The sequence below is a fragment of the Macrotis lagotis genome, chromosome 3 (assembly GCF_037893015.1).
Source record: "Macrotis lagotis isolate mMagLag1 chromosome 3, bilby.v1.9.chrom.fasta, whole genome shotgun sequence".
NCBI lineage: Eukaryota > Metazoa > Chordata > Mammalia > Peramelemorphia > Peramelidae > Macrotis > Macrotis lagotis.
This window is the reverse complement of record NC_133660.1, coordinates 230,387,077-230,409,394: the sequence shown is the minus strand read 5'-3', so window position 1 is coordinate 230,409,394 and position 22,318 is coordinate 230,387,077. Positions and strand designations below refer to the sequence as shown.

General features: G+C 35.3%; 1 protein-coding gene across 1 annotated transcript in view; it reads left to right on the top strand.

Annotated features, from left to right (window-relative positions):
* Positions 1 to 2,638, top strand: part of SPON1 (spondin 1) — a 784,537-nt gene extending 781,899 nt beyond the window's left edge. Inside the window, exon 16 of the mRNA XM_074230135.1 lies at positions 559 to 2,638. Coding sequence (XP_074086236.1) covers positions 559 to 722 — 164 coding nt within the window. The 3' untranslated portion in view covers positions 723 to 2,638. The remainder of the gene's footprint in view (positions 1 to 558) is intronic.
* The last annotated feature ends 19,680 nt before the right edge of the window (positions 2,639 to 22,318 follow it).

The window sequence follows — 22,318 nt, the reverse complement described above, 5'->3', positions numbered from 1 at the left end:
CATTTTATAGATGGGAAAACTAAAGCAAACAGGGTAAACTGACTTGCCCAGGGTCACATAGCTAGTAATTGTCAGAGGCCAGAATTGACCTCAGAAAGATGTCTTCCTGACATTGGCACAGCACAACATTAGTAACTTAAAGTATAAAAAACAGAAGTGATAATACATGACCTCTGATGTCCCTTCCTAATCAAAGTCTAGTTTCCCCATGCTCCTTTTTTGGTCTTTTGACTTTAAAAGCATAGCAATTCCTGAACCACCCCCAAAATGGACCCCCAAAGATCCTTTCTACTTCTTTTGTATAATAACAATGAGCTTCTAGGACCAAGTATCAAGTGGATAGTTGTGTTTCCTGGTCAACTCAAATAATGAGGGAAATTGAGGTTCAGAGAGTTAAAATGACTTGTCTAAGAGGTCACAGAGAAAATAATTATTTAGGGTACCACTTGTAATTGCTATGAAACCTTAACCAGTTATCAGACTCTAGTCATTAGATTTATTAAACAGATCCTACAAACTTTACTAGAATATTTCAATAAATGACTGTCTCTGTTTTAGGCTGTAGGATGCGTCCATGGACTGCCTGGTCAGAATGTACCAAACTTTGCGGGGGTGGGATTCAGGAGCGCTACATGACCGTCAAGAAGAGATTTAAAAGTTCCCAGTTTTCCAGCTGCAAAGACAAGAAGGAAATAAGAGCATGCAATGTTCATCCTTGTTAGCAAAACACTGGCCTAAGAAGTAATGCACTCTGGGCTGAATGGAAAGTTGGTTTTGGTTTGGGTTTTTTTTTTTTAAAGAAATGCATATTGTGTGTATTAGTTTTCATTTTTTGCAGTGTGGTTTGCTTACTAGGCTTGCTGGTGCAGGCAATGAGTACCTTTTTACAAATACTTCCTCACAGATGTGTGCTGGGCATGGTCTCCCAGAGTTCCGGCTAGCCCTTTAGTGCAGAAAAAAAATCCTAGTGGGTCACTGGATGCTAAAACAGACCATCTCCATGAATGTACAGGAGAAGTAGATCAGGTTCTAGGAGAGAAACAGGCAGGAGGAGGAAGTGGAAAGGTAAGAAAGACTGAGGAAAGGAATTTATTTCACATGGAGAAGCAATCTGTGTATTTGAACAGGACTTAATGTTGCCCAAAGTGTGCTAGTGACAGCCCGAGTATGGAAGGGTCAAAAGTCATTCTCTGCCAGACCAAAGGGACCACTCTCCTTTTCTTCATTGGTGTAAACCAATTTTATCCAGGACCCTGGTCCATTTCTGATATTTTTGTTGTTAAGTTTTTTATTGGGTATCCTTAATATGTCAACACTTGCTTTGGATTGATTCATTTTCTTTTTGATTAAGGAATAATGAACATGTTTATTTTTATTATATTCAGCTCAAAATACAAGAATTATTAAACACATATCATTTGCTAGGGTTCATAGTTGGCACTGGAAGTGAAACAGGAAGATGCAAAGATAAAATTTATTATAATCACTGCCCTTCGGGATCTTATAATTTTTAGTAGAAAAGATGAGACATTATTGGTCACTGGTAAATGATTGATGACTCATATTTTAAACACTGGTTAGAAATGACTGTTTTTTTAAAGTCATTTTTCCTTTGTCTCATAATTATATTTCTTTTAGAAGATGATCTTTTAACCTTTTTCTTTTTTTGATGTGAGGATATGCACTTCTGAATTACTTTCATATTTTCATGAGATCAGCTGTGGAAGCTGTCAATTATTTACTTCAACTGTCTTCACACAGCCTTGTCATTTTAAAAAGTTTATACATTTTTACACATTTTTCAAGATAAGAAAATAATTTTCAGTTAATTTTTTCATTAAATTGTTTCCTGAATTTTTTCAAACCATCTTTGTATCTTAAAATTTCTCAATCTGAAAAGTTGTATTGTAGTGACCTAGATGCTGTCAGAGATCAGAGATACTTTCCAGGAAGATGGATCTGAGTTGAGGGAAAGCCCTAGTCCATTTCCAAATCTTTATTTCTAGGGGGATTTGTCATGAATGCCTGTAGTGATGGGCTTAGGTCCTGGAACCCAGAAAATACACATAGGGACAGTAAACTAAGTGCAAAAGGGACTCTGCCTCCTAGTGTCCCCAAATTACACTGTGCATTACAAATTAACTTGTAAATAATGACCCCTTCTTGGAGGATGACTATATGGCTCCAGAGATCCACCTCTTCTGACTCCATTCCAGACTGTTCTCCTTTCTTAAAGACCTTGGTGTGAAAGGACCAATATCTCACCAGGGTTGATATTTGTCCCTTAAATTCCAGATTAGCTTTCATACCAGGGCTTTTATTATTCCTCACTCCAAATATTTACATGGGGTCTGTATGAAATATGTACAATTCTTTGAATGTCTGAAATTCTCTGAATATCCATCCTTACTGAAGAATTTCAATTAAACTTGTCAGGACAGTTTCAAATAATGAAATACAGAAGCTCTGTATGTGAATATATACATTATTTTCTTTAACATAGGAAACTGTTCAATAAAGACGTCATTGTGGTTGCCTGGCATGTTTTTTTAAGCTAATCCATACTCTGGATATTTGAACTGTCTTATTACAAATCCCAGCAATTTCAACTATTTCCAATAAAAGCTGCAGAGAGAGACCAAGGCTCCTCTTACATCATTCCATCCATCCATTTGTGACATTCACCCAGCCTCCCAGAGAACCTTCGAACTGGCTTTATATGTTTTTAGATGCCTTGGGGGATTTATAGGCACAGATTGCCACCTAAAGACACAGAGTTAAGGGGTCCCAGAAACAGGATCTGAACCCAGGTCTTCCTGGCTCCTAGACATACACAAATCTGTGTATGTTTCTATGTTTTCTTGGACTGGTGTTTTTCATGAAGTAGGAAACTCAGTAAAAAAAATTCCTTCTGTCAGATCAGATGGTACAGATCAGCACCATCTCTGCAATACACAGACTTCAAGAACTGGCTGGTGGGTACAATAAGAAACTGCAACCTTCCTGGGATTATTTGGTCAGTATAAATGAAAAGCAGATTTGGAACTCATGTCTCACCTGCCAACTCTCTATCACACTACTTTGAATTTACATGTATACTTTAACATTTCAGGATTCACTTAATTCAACAGGTTTGGTATTCCCATGGAGTAGATCACAATCTTGTTACAACTTAGTAGATGAGTTTCCAGAACTGTTATTGCTAAAAGATTTATTACCCTAAAGCCAACTTAGTAGGGGATATCTCCTAACTTCAACTGGTACTCTAACCACACAATCCATCCTGAAAGTCTTTTGAGAACTCATGGTCCCCTCTATGCCACAAATAAATCTTCTAAGTAAAATTTTAGGTACATGTTTAAGTAAATTTAGGTACAATTTAAGTGCAAAACCCCATATATATATGTGTGTGTGTGTATATATATATATATATATATATATATATATATATATATATATGCGCACGCATACATATGCATACCAGAAAACATTAACTTGTTAGTTAATTTTTTAAAAATAAGAAAAGAATTAAAAGATGATTTCTCTACAAATTCAAGGAAAAAACTTTTATATTTATTTAGAGGGTCGGCTAATTGGGAAAGCACTTTTAATGACTATATGGCTCCAGAGATCACCTCTTCTGCCTCCATTCCAGACTGTTCTCCTTTCTTGAAGACTTTGGTGTGAAAGGTCCAATATCTCATCAGGGTTCATATTTCTCCCTTAAATTCCAGATTAACTTTCATAGTGGGGCTTTTATTATTCCTCACTCCAAATGTTTACGTGGGGTCTTAAAACTTAAAACATTCCTAATAGTCTATTTCTAATTGTCCATCAGCCAAGGAAAGTAATGATGCCATTGTACTGGTGGTTCATTAATTCTCCAATGACAATTTTTATATCTCACCTACCTGCCATTGCTGCTGAATGCTAGCACAGTAATTCCAATAGGTTCTATGTATAAAAACCTGTTAAAACTTACTCCATATCTTCTTTTTTTAAAAAAAATTATTTAAGATAATAGGGTTAGGTGACTTGCACAAGGTCACACAGCTAGTCAATTATTAAGTGTCTGAGGCCGGATTTGAGCTCATGTCCTCCCGACTCCAGGACCAGTGTTCTATCCACTATACTACCTAGCTGCCACAAATCTATCATTTATTAAAAAAATCAAACCAAAAACCTATTAAATGCCTAAGAGATGTTAGACACGTATTGTGATAAGATGTCAAAAACAAACATTTAATCTTATCACAAGTCTGATTCAAGATAACCATTCTTAACACTTTTGGACAGGTATCTGATGCTTTTGCTGTAGAGAGCAAGCAATGATAATAGGTAGATCTAGATGAGAGCTCAATAACTTTTTGGTCTGATCTTTCTCCTCACATTTTATAGAGACAGAAACTGAGACCCAGGAAGGTTAAGTGATTTGTTGAGGTTACAAAGATAAAAAGTATCAAAAAATGGGATTTGAAACCAAGATCATCTGACTCAAGAACCAATGTTCCTCCTTGGGTGCCACACTGTTCTTCTCCGCCATACTGGTTTGGCTCACTACAAATCTTCAGAGCAGACTTTCCACAGCCAACAGTTTTTTCCCCTAAAGGTATCCTAGGACCACCACCACATCTCCTCCCCATCAAAATTCAAGAAAAGGGGGCGGGTAGGTGGCGTAGTGGATGGAGCACCGGCCCTGGAGTCGGGAGGACCTGGGTTCAAATCCGGCCTCAGACACTTAATAATTACCTAGCTGTGTGGCCTTGGGCAAGCCACTTAACCCCGTTTGCCTTGCAAAAACCTAAAAAAAATGATTCAAGGAAAGCAGGTAAATATGAAAGTGAATCATAAAGCACTCAATAAAGGTCAAACTTTGCATTCCCATATTGGAAGATGATACATATAACTCTTATGAATTTTTATCATTTTTAAGGTGGTTAAAAGGGGTTTACAGAGACAGAGGGCATGGGTATAAGTCAATTATGTTTAAATGATCTCCCAAAAAGTGAAGGGGGTAAAAAAAGAGAAATGAATTGGAAGAAGGAAGGAGGGAGAAGTAGAATGGAAAAATGTTTTTTTCCTCATAAAAGAGGCATACAAGAAAGAATTTTAACAATGAAGGAGAAATATGGGGGGGGGGGTTGGTAGGCAATGCTTGAATCTCTCTCATTGGAAATGGTTCAAAGAAGGAAAAAAGAGAAAACATAAAAAAGAACATAAGATGCAAATATATGTATGTGTGTGTTTACTCCCTGGTTGTGTATAGAAATGTAACTTAGTCAATAGGGAAGTCGTAGGGGGGTGACAAAGGTTGGATTAAGGGAGGCAGAGTTTAGGAGTAAAATAAACTTTTAGTAAGGAACAGGATAAAAAGAGAGAGCAAGAAAAAGAAGACAATAGATTGGAGAATGATAATACAGTAACCACATCTGTGAATGGAAATGGGATGAACTCACCTATAACATGGAAGTAGATAGAAGAATGGATTAGAAATGAGAACCTAACAATATATTGTTTACAAGAAACATATTTGAAAAAGAAAGATATACAGAGTAAAGATAAAGGGCTGAAGCAGAATCTAGTTTGTTTTAATTGAAGAAAAAGTCAGCATTAGCAATAATAATCTCATACAAAGCAAAAATAGACCCAAATAAAAAACAAAATTAGAGAAGTTATATTTTGCTAAAAGATACCACAGACCATAAAGTAATATCAAAAAATTTACATCAAGTTTCCCTGATAAAAACCTCATTTCTTAAATATATACTGAGGATAGAACTGAAGAAAATTTATAAAAATAAGAGTCATTCCCCAAGTGATAAATGGTCAAAGGCCATGAACAAACAGTTAAGAAATCAAAGCTATCAATAGCCAAATGAGCAAATGCTCTAAATCACAGATTTGGGAAACGTGCATTAAAAGAACTCTGAGGTATCCTCCCCGATACCTATCAAAAATGGCAAGTGTTGGAGCAAATGAAGGAAAATTAAGTACACTAATCAAATGTTTGTGGAATTGTAAATTAGTCTGAAAAGCAATTTGAAATTAGACCCAAAGGGCTATAAAATGATGCATACTCTTTGACCCAGAAATACTTCTACAAGTTTTGTACCCCCCCCAAAAAAGAATGTACTTTATAAAAAATAGTTATACAAGTTTTTTTTATTGTGGCAAAGAATTGAAATTGAGAGATTGTTTATCAATTGGAGAATGACAGGAAATAGTGTGGTATATGATTGTGGTGGTATACTATTGTACAGAAGAAAGGATGAGCAGGCTGCTTTCAGGAAAAAATCTGGAAAGACTTAGATGAATTGATACAAAATGACCAGAACCAGGAAAACAGTGTACAGACTGATAGTAATGTTGTAATGACAATCAACCATGAAATACTTGATTACTCTGATCAAGACATTGATTCAACCCAATTTCTAAGGACTCATGAAAAAAATGCTGTCTACTTCTAGTGAAAGAACTGATGAAAACTGAATGCAAATTGAAGTATAATTTTCTTACTCTTTATTTTTCTTGATTTTTTGAAATATAGTTAACAGAAATGTTTTACATAATTTCACAGTTATAATTGATACATTACTCACATTCCCAATAAATGAGAAAAGGATGTTAGGTATAGAAAATTTCAAACTCAAAATTTGAAAAGGGGGCGGCTAGGTGGCACAGAGGATAAAGCACTGGCCCTGGAGTCAGGAGTACCTGGGTTCAAATCTGGTCTCAGACACTTAATAATTACCTAGCTGTGTGGCCTTGGGCAAGCCAATTTACCCTATTTGCCTTGCAAAAACCTAAAAAACAATTTAAAAAGAAAAATGTTAGAAATAATAAAATATGAATATAAATTTATATACAAAATAGAAATAAAATAAAAATAAAAATTGAAAGAATCCACTATTCACTTCCTGAAAGAGATCTCAATATTTATTATAGTCAATTCCAGAGCTCCCAGGTCAAGGAGAAAATACTACAAGCAGCTAGAAAGAAACCATTCAAATACCATGTTGCCAGTCAGGATCATTCAAGATTTAGGAGCTCCCACATTAAAGAAGTAGAATACTTGGAATATGATATGCCAAAAGACAAAGAAGCTAAGATTATAACCAAGAATAACCTACCCAGAAAAACTGAGTATACTCTTTCGGGGGAAGTAGATATTTAATGAAATAGAGATCTTCCAAATATTCCTGATAAAAAGATCAGGATGGAATAGAAAACAAGACTCTCAAATACAAGACCCCAACAAAAATGATTAAAAGATAGGCATAAAAGAGAAATCATACAAGACTTAAAAAGGTTAAATTTTGTTATTTTCCTATATGGGATGATGGTATCTGTAGCTCTTAAGAACTTTGTTGTTATTAAGGTGCTTCAAAGGATTTTAATAGAGAGCATGAGAGTAAGTCTATTCACATTGGGATTATCCCCCCCCCAAAAAAATGGAGCATTGAAATACAAGGATACACTGGAAGGAGAGAAAGAAGAGGAAGAAATGGAAAAATTATCTTACATAATTTGAGTGGAGGCACTCAAAGAAGAGTTTTTACAGTTTGAGAGGATAAATGAGAAAAACAGATAATGCTTGAACTTCTCTCACATTTGAACTGGTTCAAAAAGAGAAGCATATATAAATCAGTTGATTATAGAAACTTATTTCACTCATAGGGAAGGGGAGATGGGAATAAAAGGAGGGGTGTGATAAAAGAAAAGGCAGATCAAGGGAGGCAAAAGAAAAACAGACTTTTGAGGAAGGTCAGAGATTTTAAAACAGAAACAGATAAATAGAAAAAGACTAGAATGGAGGATTTTAACTACAATAAATCATCATAACTGTGAATATAAACAGAAGTGGGGAACAGAATGAATTAGAAACCAAAAAAATAACAATGGGTTGCTTACAAGATAAATACCTGAAACAGACACAAAAAACTAAAATAAGCAGAGGGAGCATAATCTATTACAATTCAGTAAAGTAAAAAAAGTTGGGGTAGCTATCATGATCTCGGACAAAGCCAAATCAAAAACAGACCTAAGTAAAAGAGATAATAAAGGAAATTATATTCTGCTAAAAGATACCATGAACAATCAATCTCAGTACTAAATATCTGTATATCAAATGTCAGCATGTAGATTCTCAAAGAAAAAATTAAATATATTACAGGAAGAAATAGACACTAAAACTATATTAATTGGTACCCTCAACTTGCCCTTCTCAGAGCTAATAAATCTAACCAAAACATAAATAAGAAATTAATGAAAGGTATATAATTTTAGAAAAGTTAGGCATGATAGACCTCTGGACAAAAGTGAATGAGAATAGTAGGGACTATACCTTTTCTTAGCTACTCATAACACATTCACAAAAATTAACTGTGTATCAGTGCATAAAAACCTCACAATCAAATATAGAAAATTTAAAAAATTAAATTCACTCTTTTTAGAACAAGATGTTATAAAAAGTATATTCAGCAAGAATAAAATATATATTCAGCCTAGAATAAAAATTAATTGTAAAATGATCTAATGCTAAAAAATGAATAGGTCAAAGAAAAATTATAGAAATAATAATTTCATTAAAGAGAATGACAATGAAACAACATATCAAAATTTGTAGGACACAGTACTCAGAGAAAAAATAGCTCTATTTGAATATATCAATACAAATAGATTACTGAATTGGATATGCAACCAAAAAACCTAGAAATATCATAAATTTTAAATTGCCAATTAATCACCAAAATGGAAAACCTAAAAATCAAAGGAGAAATTAGTAAAAATTAAAAACTAAAGACTCATAAATAAAGCTAGAAATTGAATGTATGAAAAAATGAATAAGCTAGTTAAACCATTGATTAATTTGACTTTTTAAGGAAGAAAGTCAAATTACTAATGTCAAAATTGAAGAGTGAATATACTACCATTTAAAGATGATATCAAAGCAATTATTAGGAACATTTTAGCAAAATCAAATGTCCATAAAACTGATGAACTAAGTGAAATTAATCTAAGTGAATATTTACACAAAATGCCAAAATTAATAAAAGAGCAAATAGAATACTTAAATAATGCTATTTTAGAAAAAGTTGAATAAGACATAAATGAGCTCCCTAATAAAAACATCCCCAGCTGGATTTAAAAGTTAATTCTACCAAAGATTTAAAGAACAATTTATCCCAACACTATAAAAACTACTTGAAAAAATAGATATAATATCTTTTTATCTTGCAAATATGTTTTTTCTTACTGAAACTAGGATAAAGAAAACTACAGACCAATTTCCCCTAATGAATATTTTTAAATAAAATACTATAATAGTGATTATAGCAATATATCACATGGTGTAATTTATTTTTTATTAACTTATCCAATTATATGTAAAGATAGTTTTCAACATTCATTTTTTATAAAATTTTCACCCTGACCTAAGATAGCATGTAATCTAAGTTATATATGCATAATCATGTTACACATATTTCCATATTAGTCTTGCTATGAAAAAAGATTCAGAAAAAAGGGGAAAATCATGAGAAAGAAAAACATTTCAAAAAATGAAAACATTCTCTGATCTTTAGACAGATCTCTTAGATCTTACTCTGGATGTGGATGGCATTTCCCATTATAGATCTTTCAGAATTGTCTTCGGTGTGCTGAGAAGAGCAAATCTGTCATAGTTGATCTTCACACAATATTGTTGTCACTATGTACAATGTTTTCCTGTTTCTGCTCACTTCACTCAGCACCAATTTATGTAAGTCTCTCCAGGTTTTCTGTATTTCACCTGCTTATCATTTAGTATAGAACAATAATGTTCTATTACATTCAGAAATCATAACTTTTTCAGCTATTCCCTAATTGATGAGCATCCCCTCGATTTCTAATTCTTTGTCATCACAAAAAGAGCTGCTATGAATAGATTTGTACATGTGAGTCTTTTCCCCTTTTTTATGATCTCTTTGGGATGCAGACCTAGTATTGCTGAATCTAAGGGAATGCATAGAACGATTGGATCGGTTCGCAATTCCATCAACAGTGCATCAGTGTACCAGTTTTCCCACATCTCCTCCAACATAAATCATCTCCCTTTCAAACAGGTGGAATGTATATAGGAATGTTGGGCTAATTCAAAAATAGGAAAACTAAAAGCATAATTGACCACATCAATAACACAAACAAAATCACATAATTATCTTAATAGATGCAGGCTAAAAGTCCACTAAGAAAACATGATCCAAGAATGTATCACATCTTGCTCTCTCTGCCTCTTGGGAATGTTACAAATGTTAAAATGATTACTAAGTAAGCAAGTACTAGACTCTAGAAGTATACTTCATTGATTTTAGTATCTTATTGATTAAAACACACCTGATCCATAGGGTTTCTCTCAGGCACGTACCTACTGAATCACTAGAGCAATTAAAGAACCCTGCTTGAATTGTGGAATAAGAATAGTGGATTTCCCACCAAAGAACTTAGGTGTGAATTCTGTTTCTCCTACATAATGCTTCTATGATCTGGTGCATCATATAACTTCTGCTATACATCAGTTTCCTCCACTGTAAAATGAGAGGGTTGGACAAGATCAGGGTTCTTAACCTTGGGTCTATGAACTTTTTATTCAAAAATATATTTTGATAACTGTATTTCGATAGAATTGATTTCCTTTGTTATTCTATATCTTTTTTAATTTATGCATTTAAAATATCTCTGAGGAAGGGTCCATGGCAAGGCTTCATTCCTTACTTACCAAAACAAAGTTTAAAAACTCTCAGACTAGATCACGAAGATTTCTAATCCCAAATACTATGATTCTGTGAATTCTTACAACCAAAATTTTGTCAGTTTATAGCAAACTAATTTATTCAACTTATATGAGTTCATTTATTTAGTTTAATAAATGCCATTTGGATTGTGTCTTCATCTAACTGTCTGTACCATTATTGCCTGACCTTAAGGAGTTTACTGTTTAGGTCACAATTAACCTGATGTGCTTTTTTGTGTTTTGCTCTAGGTAGCACATTTTTTTAGTTACAGGAAATATATTGTTTGTCCTTGGTACTAGGAACTGTCTTATTAATCAATGTACTAATCTTTTTACACCTTAAATTATAACAGAATAAGAAACACAAGAAAGGAAAGTATATTCCTTGTTGTTTAATGACAAACGTCACATTGTATACTTGACAGCAACCACATTTTAAAAAGAGAAAATCCACTAGATGTCACCAGAAGCTCCCTGATAGAATTGGTTGCTTCTCTGTATGTATGTATGTATGTATGTCCTTAACACTACTGAGAGTCAAGCATGGCTTAGTTGCAAAGGTTTCCTTTCTAGTCACAATTCATATATAGAAACTGTGAGCAAAGCATGCAACCCAATTTTAGAAGCACAGCCCTGAAAAAGGAGTCAGAGTTGTCTTAATCCCATTGGAAGAAAAGCTAAGGAGGACAAGAAGACAAGATCAGCATTGGCATGTAGGACTTCAAGTCAGAACTACTGAAGAGGAACCCTAGCTAGTAATTACAAGTCATCATTGGGGTCAAGAATTGAAGGCTTTATCAGGGATTATATCTCCAAATTAAGTCAACAGTTTTTTGAGGGCAGGACCCATATCTTATCTAATCTTTATATTTTCCCCAGCATTTAGCATAGTCTATGAACATAGTATTTAATAATGTTTGTTAATTTTACACATAGTAGATATCCAATAAACATTCATTGAACTTAAACAAATTACATTGAGATATTGAAGATTGGGTATAATTTTAGTAAGTGAAAATAAAATGAGTAGTCTATGAAGGGGGAATGTCTCAAGTCAAAATAAATTGAAATGGAAAAACTCTTATTGGTTAAGTAGTAAAAATAACTGACTTGGAAAGAAAGATCAAAACCAGATGTTGGAGGGCCTTAAATGCTAAGGAATTTGTACATTATTGTATAAGAATGGAAGGGGGCACTCATAGAATTGTGGTGAGGATCAAATGAGATGATATATGTAAAGTTCTTAGTGAATTGTAAAGTACTAAATAAATGTCTGTTATAATTGAAAGGAAGAGAGAGAACAGGTGGGAAAGTCATTGCATAAGATCAAAAGAAAGGAATTGATGGCGGCCAAGATGGCGGAGAGAAGACAGGCACAGTTCTAAAGTTTCCTGATCTCTTCCCCATCTATCACATGAAACAAACCTCTTTAAAAAAATCCGAACCAGGAAACCCAGATAGAAAAGCCAGGAGAGGAACATCTACCTCAGGATTTGTCTCCCGCAGCAGCCTTGGCTGATTACCAGCGGATGAGCCTGGGCTCCGAGGGAGGATCAGCCCGGGATCACCCAGATTAACAGCTGAATTGGAACCGAGAGTCTGAGGGCCTGAGAGCCGGACCTGCTGGATCAGCAGTGGGGCTGGACAAAAGGGGCTTGGGTCCGTGGGGAAGCAGAGGTGCTGGTGTTGGTGGTGTCCCCCTGGAGCTCAGGGAAGGGGCTGCAGGGAGAGGTCTGGTGCAGGAGAGCTGCGGACACCATCCCTGGGCTCCTCAGGTCTAAGAAACTCTGAGTCCACGCCTCCATTGCACTGACGCCTCCTCCAAAACAAACAATTACAAACTACTTCTGCCTCAGGCCCAGGTGTGTGAGCAAAAGAACTAGCCAAGCTGAAGAATGACCTCAGGCCAGGGTAAAGCCCACCATTGATTGAAGGCAAAAAATTCAATAGCTCCAATTCCTTACCTCAAGCAAAGGGAGAAGGCCTCTCAACCAAGGTCACAGACACTCCAGAGAAAGCAACCAGCACCTCCTACTGGCCAGCCAGAGAAACTGCACTCAGTAAAGCCTTTGGCGATCTCCCAAGCCCAGGTAAACCAGCCCCACCCCAACACAAGGTCTTAGCATAATGAAGAAAGGTCAGGGAAAAGGTGGATCCATAGAAAAATTCCTGGAAGGGAAAGACCCCAACTCAGAGAGACCTGGAACCTCTGAGGAGAATACAATCTGGTCTCCAGCACAGAAAGACTTCCTTGAAGAAATAAGGAAGGAGCTTAAAAATTTGGGAGAGACAATTAATACCTTGAAACAAGAAAACAAAACCTTAGAAAGTATAATTGGACAAACACAAAAGGAGAATAAATCTCTCAGATCCTCAAATGAGCAAATGCAAAAAGAAATTAATTCTCTCAAAACCTCAATTGGTCAAATGGAAAGCTCTTTCAAAAGTAGAATTGACCAATTGGAAAAGGAGTTGCAAAAGGTTAATGAAGAAAACTCCTCCCCCCAAAAAAAAGAACGGAGTCTACAGAAACATGACTCCATGAGACAGCAAGAGTCAGTTAAACAAAATCAAAAAATAGAAAAAATAGAAGCAAATGTAAAATACCTCATCAACAAAACCACTGACCTCAAGAATAGATCAAGGAGGGACAACCTGAAAATTATAGGACCTCCTGAAAACATTGAAGAGAAAAAAAGCCTGGACTTAATATTACAGGATCTAGTGATGGAAAACTTCCCTGATATCATGGAATCGGAGGGCAAAGTAATTATTGAAAGAGTACATCAGTCCCCACCAGAAAAAGATCCTAAAATGAAAACACCAAGGAATGTTGTGGCCAAACTCCAGAACTATCAGATAAAAGAGAAAATCCTACAAGCAGCCAGAAAGAAACAATTTAAATATCAAGGAGCCACAGTAAGGATCAAGCAGGACCTGGTTGCATCAACTTTAAGGGATCAAAGGGCCTGGAACGAGATATTTCAAAGAGCACGGGAGCTTGGAATGCAGCCAAGAATCTACTTTCCTGCAAAGCTGAGCCTTCTCTTCCAGGGAAAAAGATGGACATTTAATGAAATGGAAGAATTCCAAAAATTTCTCATAAAAAGACCAGAGCTAAACAGAAAATTTGGACATCAAACAGGAGGTTCAAGAGACACATGAAAAGGTTAAAAAAGGGGGGGGGGGGGTGGTAAAAGGAAAAAAATGCAATCCAGTAAGTTGAAACTGGCTATATCCCAGATTGGGGGGGGGGGGGGGGCTCTCATAAATCCTGAGAAATGTAACTCTAACAGAGAGACTATACCTAGCCAGAAATGATGGACATCCATGACCTATCCATGAGACTGCTATCTAATGGGATGTAACTGGCTTTAACCCCACTTGGGAGAAAGACTCTAATATCTCTCAGGAATTTTGACTCTATTCAATAGAATATACTGAACTAGAAGGGACAGACACTCAGAATTTTCTATGACCTAGATAGAATGATCTAAAAAAATACACTACCTCCCTAAAAAGGGGGACAGGAAAGAGACGGGAGGAGGGAGGGGATTGAATGGGACAAATCTCATTGCACTAAGAGGTACAAAAAACCTATAGTAATAGAGGGGAAGAAGGGAGCAGAGGAGAAACGCCTGAATCTTCTTCTCATCAGACTTGGCTTAAAGTCAACCTACACATACTCAGTTAACTTACAAAACATCTAACCTTTCAAGTATTAAAAGGGGGAAAAGGGGAGGGGGGACAGAGAAAGGGAAGGGGAGTGGGGGAAATAAGGGGAAATAACAAAAGGAAGGGAAGGGAAAAGGGAAAAAGGGGAAAGGGGAAAGAAAGGGGAGGGTGTGATATAGGAGGGCAAATACACTGAAAGGGGTGGTATTCAAAAACAAAATACTGGGGAATATGGATAAAGGGGGAAAGGGGGAAAATACAAACAGAGGGAAGATAGCACAGAGGGCAATAAAGAATTAGTAATCATAACCTTCAATGTGAATGGGATGAACTCTCCCTTAAATCATAAGCAAATAGCAGAGTGGATTAAAAACCAGAATCCTACAATATGCTGCTTACAAGAAACTCATTTGAAGCAGAGAGATACATATAGAGTAAAGGTAAAAGGTTGGAGCAAAATATATTTTGCTTCAGCTGAAGGAAAAAAAGCAGTGGTAGCAATCCTTATCTCAGACAAAGCAGCAGCAAAAAAACAGACAGTGTTAAAAGAGATAAGGAAGGAAACTTTATCCTCCTAAAAGGTACCATAGACAATAAAGTCATTTCAATATTGAATATGTATGCACCCAGTGGGATAGCATCCAAATTCTTAGAGGAGAAGCTGAAAGAATTACAGGAAGACATAGACAGCAAAACTCTACTAGTGGGAGACCTTAACCTCCTGCTATCAGATCTAGATAAATCAAAGCATGAAATAAACAAGAAAGAAATTAGAGAGGTAAATAGATTGTTAGAAAAATTAGATATGGTAGACTTATGGAGGAAACTGAATGGGGATAGAAAGGAATATGCCTTTTTCTCTGCAGTACATGGAACTTAGACAAAAACTGACCATGTACTAGGACATAAAAACGTAATGATCAACTGCAGAAAGGCAGAAATAGTGAATACATCTTTCTCAGATCACAATGCAATAAAAGTCATATGCAATACTGGGCCAATGAGATATAGACCCAGAGCAAATTGGAAACTGAATAACCTCATTTTAAAAAATGAGTGGAACAAAAAACAAATTATAGAAAGAATTAACCATTTTATCCTAGATAATGATAATAATGAAACAACATATCAAAACCTATGGGATTCATTCAAAGCAACTCTCAGGGGATATATTATAGCTCTAAATGCTTATATGAATAACTTGGAGAAAGAGGAAATCAATGAACTAAGCATGCAACTAAAAAAATTAGAGAAAGAACAAATCAAAAATCCCCAATCAAATACCAAATTAGAAATTCTAAAAATTAAAGGAGAAATTAATAAAATCGAAAGCAAAAAAAACTATTGAATTAATAAATAAAACCAAAAGGTGGCATTATGGAAAAAACCAATAAAATTGATAAACCTCTTGTGAATTTGATTAAAAAAAGAAAGAAGAAAACCAAATTGCTAGTATTATAAATGAAAAAGGTGAACTCACCACTAATGAGGAGGAAATTAAAGTAATAATTCGAAATTATTTTGCCCAACTCTATGCCAATAAATTTGATAATCTAAGTGAAATGGATGAATATTTACAAAAATATAAGTTGCCCAGGTTAAATGAAGAAGAGATTAAATACCTAAACAACCCTATCTCAGAAAAAGAAATTCAACAAGCCATTACTGAATTCCCTAAAAAAATCTCCAGGGCCTGATGGATTCACAAGTGAATTGTAACAAACATTTAAGGAACAATTGGTTCCAATCCTATATAAACTCTTTGGAAAAATAGGGAAAGATGGAACTCTGCCTAACTCTTTCTATGAAACCAATATGGTACTGTTACCTAAACCAGGAAGAGTTAAAACAGAGAAAGAATATTATAGACCTATTTCCCTGATGAATATAGATGCAAAAATCCTAAATAAAATCTTAGCAAAAGGACTACAACAAGTCATCACTAGGATAATACATTATGATCAAGTAGGATTTATTCCAGGAATGCAGGGATGGTTCAATATTAAGAAAACTGTTAGTATACTCAATTATATCAACAACAAACCTATCAAAATCATATGATCATATCAATAGATGCTGAAAAAGCTTTTGACAAAATACAGCACCCATTCCTATTAAAAACACTAGAGAATGTAGGAATAAATGGACTGACTGTTCCTTAAATAATTAGCAGTATCTATCTGAAACCATCAACAAGCATTATATTCAATGGGGAGAGGCTAGAGGCATTCCCAATAAAATCAGGGGTCAAACAAGGGTGCCCATTATCACCACTACTATTCAATATTGTATTAGAAATGTTAGCATCAGCAATTAGAGAAGAAAAAGAAATTGAAGGAATTAGAATTGGGAAGGAAGAGACAAAACTCTTACTCTTCGCAGATGACATGATGGTCTACCTAGAGAATCCCAAGAAATCATCTAAAAAACTACTGGAAACAATTAACAATTTTAGCAAAGTTGCAGGTTATAAAATAAACCCTCATAAATCCTCAACTTTTCTATATATGTCTAGCAAGAAACAGCAGGAAGAGCTAGAAAGAGAAATCCCATTCAAAATAACCTCAGACAATATAAAATATTTGGGAGTCTATTTGCCAAGACAGACTCAGAATCTTTTTGAAAACAATTATAAAACACTTCTCACACAAATTAAATCAGATTTACATAACTGGGCAAATATCAACTGCTCATGGATAGGTAGAGCTAATATAATAAAAATGACAATTCTACCAAAACTAAACTATCTGTTTAGTGCCCTACCAATCAAAATTCCAAAAAATTACTTTAATGAGTTAGAAAAAATTGTAAGTAAATTCATATGGAGAAATAAAAAGTCAAGAATTGCCAGCAGCTTAATTTAAAAAAATGCAAACGAAGGTGGCTTAGCCCTACCTGATATAAAATTATATTATAAAGCATCAGTCATCAAAACTGTTTGGTATTGGCTAAGAAATAGAGTGGTGGACCAGTGGAATAGACTAGGTGTAAAAGCAGGAGAGGATTATAGTAATCTGCTGTTTGATAAACCCAAAGAGTCTGGCCATTGGGATAAAAACTCCCTCTTTGGTAAAAACTGCTGGTATAATTGGAAGTTAGTATGGAAGAAACTTAGATTAGACCAACACCTCACACACTTTACCAAGATAAGATCCAAATGGTTACAGGACATAGCCATAAAAAACAATACTATAAGCAAATTAGAAGATCAAGGACTAGTCTACCTGTCAGAACTATGGAAGGGGGGAATAGTTTATGACTAAGGAAGAATTGGAGAACATCACTAATAACCAATTAGATGATTTCGATTACATTAAATTAAAAAGCTTTTGCACAGATAAAACCAATGTAATCAAGATCAAAAGAAAAGTAGTAAATTGGGAAACAATCTTTACAACTAATGATTCTGACAAAGGACTCATTTCTAAAATATACAGAGAACTGAGTCATATTTTTAAAACAAAAAGCCATTCCCCAATTGACAAATGGTCAAAGGATATGCAAAGGCAATTTACAGATGAGGAGATCAAAGCAATCCATAGCCATATGGAAAAAAAATGCTCTAAATCATTAATTATTAGAGAAATGCAAATTAAAGCTTCTCTGAGGTACCACCTCACACCTCTCAGATTGGCCAGTATGACCAGGAAGGATAATGATCATTGTTGGAAAGGGTGTGGGAAATCTGGGACACTATTACACTGTTGGTGGAGCTGTGAACTAATCCAACCCTTCTGGAGAATTATTTGGAACTATACCCAAAGGGCAACAAAAATGTGCATACCCTTTGACCCAGCAATACCACTACTGGGTCTATACCCTGAAGAGATGAGGAAAAAGGGTAAAACCATTACTTGTACAAAAATATTTATAGCAGCCGTTTGTGGTGGCAAAGAATTGGAAATCCAGTAAATGTCCTTCAATTGGGGAATGGCTTAGCAAACTGAGGTATATGTATGTCATGGAACACTATTATTCAGGAGGGATGGGATTTCAGGGAAACCTGAAGGGATTTGCATGAACTGATGCTGAGTGAGATGAGCAGAACCAGAAAAACACTGCACACCCTAACAGCAACATGGGAGTGATGTTCAACCTTGAAGGACTTGCTCATTCCATCAGTGTAACAATCGGGAACAATTTTGGGCTGTCTGCAAAGGAGAGTACCATCTGTATCCAGATAAGGAGCTGTGGAGTTTGAACAAAGTACAAGGACTATTCCCTTTAATTTGGAAAAAAACAGATATCTTATTGTCTGATCTTGTTACCTCTGAGAATTCTGTTCTCTTTAAGTATATGATTTCTCTCTCATCACACCCAATTTGGATCAAGGTACAACATGAAAACAAAGTAAAGACTGACGGAGTGCTATCTGTGGGGTGGGGGTGGGGGTGGGGGGAGGGAAGCAAGATCAGTGGAAAATTGTAAAACTCAAATAATATCTTTAATAAAAATAAAAAAATTAAAAATTAAAAAAAATAAAAAAGTAAGGAATTGATGAACTATTTGAATGGCTATCAAACACCCTCCTTAACCAGAGAAGTATGTTGGCATGAAGGACGCTTTCCTCAGTGGAGTTGCTCTTGAAATTATTAGCTGTATTGAGTTAAGAAAAGTCTTACAGCATAACCACAATTTTTATGATCTTGTGACTGGTATTGCATAATAGTATAAGGTATAATGTAAAATTGTGCTCTATTTGATGAATTCCTTGATCCTCTGCTATCTGCACTGAGCTCCATTTTAAAAAAGTAAACATACCAAAAGACATCTCTTCAGCATTAGGGATTCCTATAATTTAAAGAACACTGGACCTCGAGAAAGAGATAGTGAATGAGAATGCCAAGTGAATGAGGAAAATGAAGGAATTTGTCAACTCATTTCTCCAAGAATATTATCTCTATTTAACCAAGAGGCAAAATAAGCAGTTTCCTGGACAATGGGCCCCAAAGTCAGCATTCAGGATAAATAAAAGCCGCCTTCTCTCCCGAGATTTATCTGCTAGCAGCAACAACTAATAATAAAGTCAGATTAATCCCTTTAAAAACTCTGGACCTAGGCTGCATTTCCTGAAATCTGCTTTTTTTTGCCTTTGTCCAACCTGTTCCAGGATCTATCCTCTCCAGTTGTTATCCATAGGGACAAATCTCCTATGATTATGGCAGAGGAAATGGCACAAGTATCCCCCTGGGAGCCATGATCTGGATCATGTATGTCAAGATGGTATGATATTTAGTCCTCCCTAGTCACTAATCTTAGTGGGCAGCCTGAGTACAATGGCCTCAACTATATCAACATGAGACTGTCCCTTGATTGAAAAAAGTTGAGATTGGGACAAGGAATTTTACAACCTAAAAAAAAGATGGACTTTCTCTAGTGACACAAACATTTATCATGCCATTTGGATCCTCATGATCATTTAAGGGAAAGTATTTTCTGGAAAGAAGTGAGCTATTGGTTTATTGATTAAAGTAAAAATTTCATTTTAAGATTATGAGACTCAGTGTTTCTTTACAATGCTGTGACCTTTGCTTTCCATCTACCAATCCTGAAATTCAGGAGAGACCACACAATCTTCTTAGTCATTATTCCCCCTAGGTCTTCCTTTCATAGAGAATATCTTTTTTTTAGGTTTTTGCAAGGCAAATGGGGTTAAGTGGCTTGCCCAAGGTCACACAGCTAGGTAATTATTAAGTGTCTGAGACCGCATTTGAACTCAGGCCCTCCTGACTCCAGGGCTGGTGATCTATCCACTGTGCCACCTAGCCGCCTCCATAGAAATTCTTTAAGCAAATCAACAAAAGGAAATTTTGTACCCTCCACATTCAACAAAAAATAATTTTTTCTCCAAAGAAGCATTTTATAACATATGACCTTGAGTAAGTTATCTACATCTCTCCAGTGTTTCACCTCTTCTACATCAGAGATTCCTATAATTTGAATGAACACTGGACCTAGAGAGAGAAATAATGAATAAGAATGCCTCATCCTTAGAATTTCCTCCTGTGTCGGTGTTGTTATAGTTTGTGTTCTAAGGGATCTTCCAGTTCTTTTATTCTATGTTCTATGTTCTCCCATTGTATCTTGTTCTGAAATGCTTTGATTTTGTAGCTCCAAGTGGAAGCATATGGCTCCATCAACTCCAGTTGCTATTGGACCCTGCCACAAAGCTGACCATTTGAAGGGTAATGACTATTTCCTGAAATACATTCTGCATGAGCTTAATAAAAATGTGAACTTGGAGATCTATTTCTGAAATCCAGTAGCTGGATTCTCTGCCCTATCTAGGTATTCCCTGCCCCCACAGAAAGGTTTTATTTAAAATCCTGCTATGAGAACCTGAACTGTAAACTATTCTCATGATCATCACTTTAGCCTTACAGATGAAAGTATTATAAAGACAGTTACAAAAAACCACCTCATTGAGGGTGCCCTGCAAGAAAATTAAGGTTGATCAGATGAGGTGTTTCTGTGTATGTGTATGTTCTCAGGGGCACACAAAAAATACACACAATACAAACATGCACAAATAAACCAAGTCATCTGCTATCGTGTAAGTTCAGAAGGACCTGAGGATTACCAATGGCTTCTCAAAGTTCTATTAACTAAGAGAAACCAATGCTTTAAAGAACCAGAGTCAAGTAATGCTTGAATTAGATAGAACAAATCTCATTGGCCTCTTAGTCCAAATCATACCTGCCCAAGAATTCCTTCTACAACATAGCTGACAAGTGTTTTATTTTATTGAAATGTAAAACAATAATTACTGAGGACATCTTTTCATCTTTTGGAGTTTGTGAAGAATTTTTTTTCTCCTACATCAAGCTTTAATCTGTCACCTATTGCTCCTAACTTTGCTCTTTGGGGCTAAACAAAACACAACAATAATAATAGTTAGCATCTTTATAGTATTTTAAGATTTGCAAAGCATATTACATATCAACTCATTTGATCTTCACAATAACCCTGGGAGGTAGGTGCTGTTTTTATTCCCACTTTACATTAGGGGAAAGTAAGGCAGGTGGGTATTTAAGTGACCTGTCCTTGGCCACATAGTTAAGAAGTGCCTAAAGCTAGATTTAAAATGCATATCTTCCTGAATCTAGGAACTATCTACTCTGCCATCTAGCTGTATCAGTTATGACTATCTCCTTCCTCAAATCTTCTCTTCTTTGAATTGTCTTTTACATAACATAAATAATGCTTCTGTTGTCCTAAGAATTTATCCAAGTCTGCTCATCATCTTGTTTTTTTAAAGAACCATACTCCCTTTTTAGAAATCATTTATCCCCATTTACCTGCCTTTGTTTTTATCTTTGATCTATGTCTTTTTTGAAACTCAAGATGCTCACTCTATCCTTGGTCACTTTAGACATTAATTCTTTCTCATCAGAAATATTTTGGGTTTTGTTTTCAAGATTTCCCTCTGGAAAGCTTATTATCTCTCTTGAGTCAACTTCCCCTATAGAATTGTAGGTGTTGATTATATTATCTATCCTATCTGAACTCTTTAACTTTTGCTCTCATGGTATATTGGGTATACCTATCTCCCTATGTTATCATGAACTCTTAAAGAACATATTTATTTTTCTATGGTTCTAATGGGGGAGAAAACATACATGTAAATAGAAATAAACATAATAATATAGAAAATATATCTATTGAAATAATAGAATATAAATATGAGTTTGGATGTAATTTTAGTCACTTGAAGGGGATGGAACATACAAAAATATCATCTATGATTTTTTTTCTTGTAAACCAATTCCTGAGGCCTTTAAAAACAGGATGATGTGCAGAGGAGATTTCTTCTGTACATGGTTGGCCAGAACTGTTGTTTCTCCCAACCTGATTTTTATCAAATGTCACAAT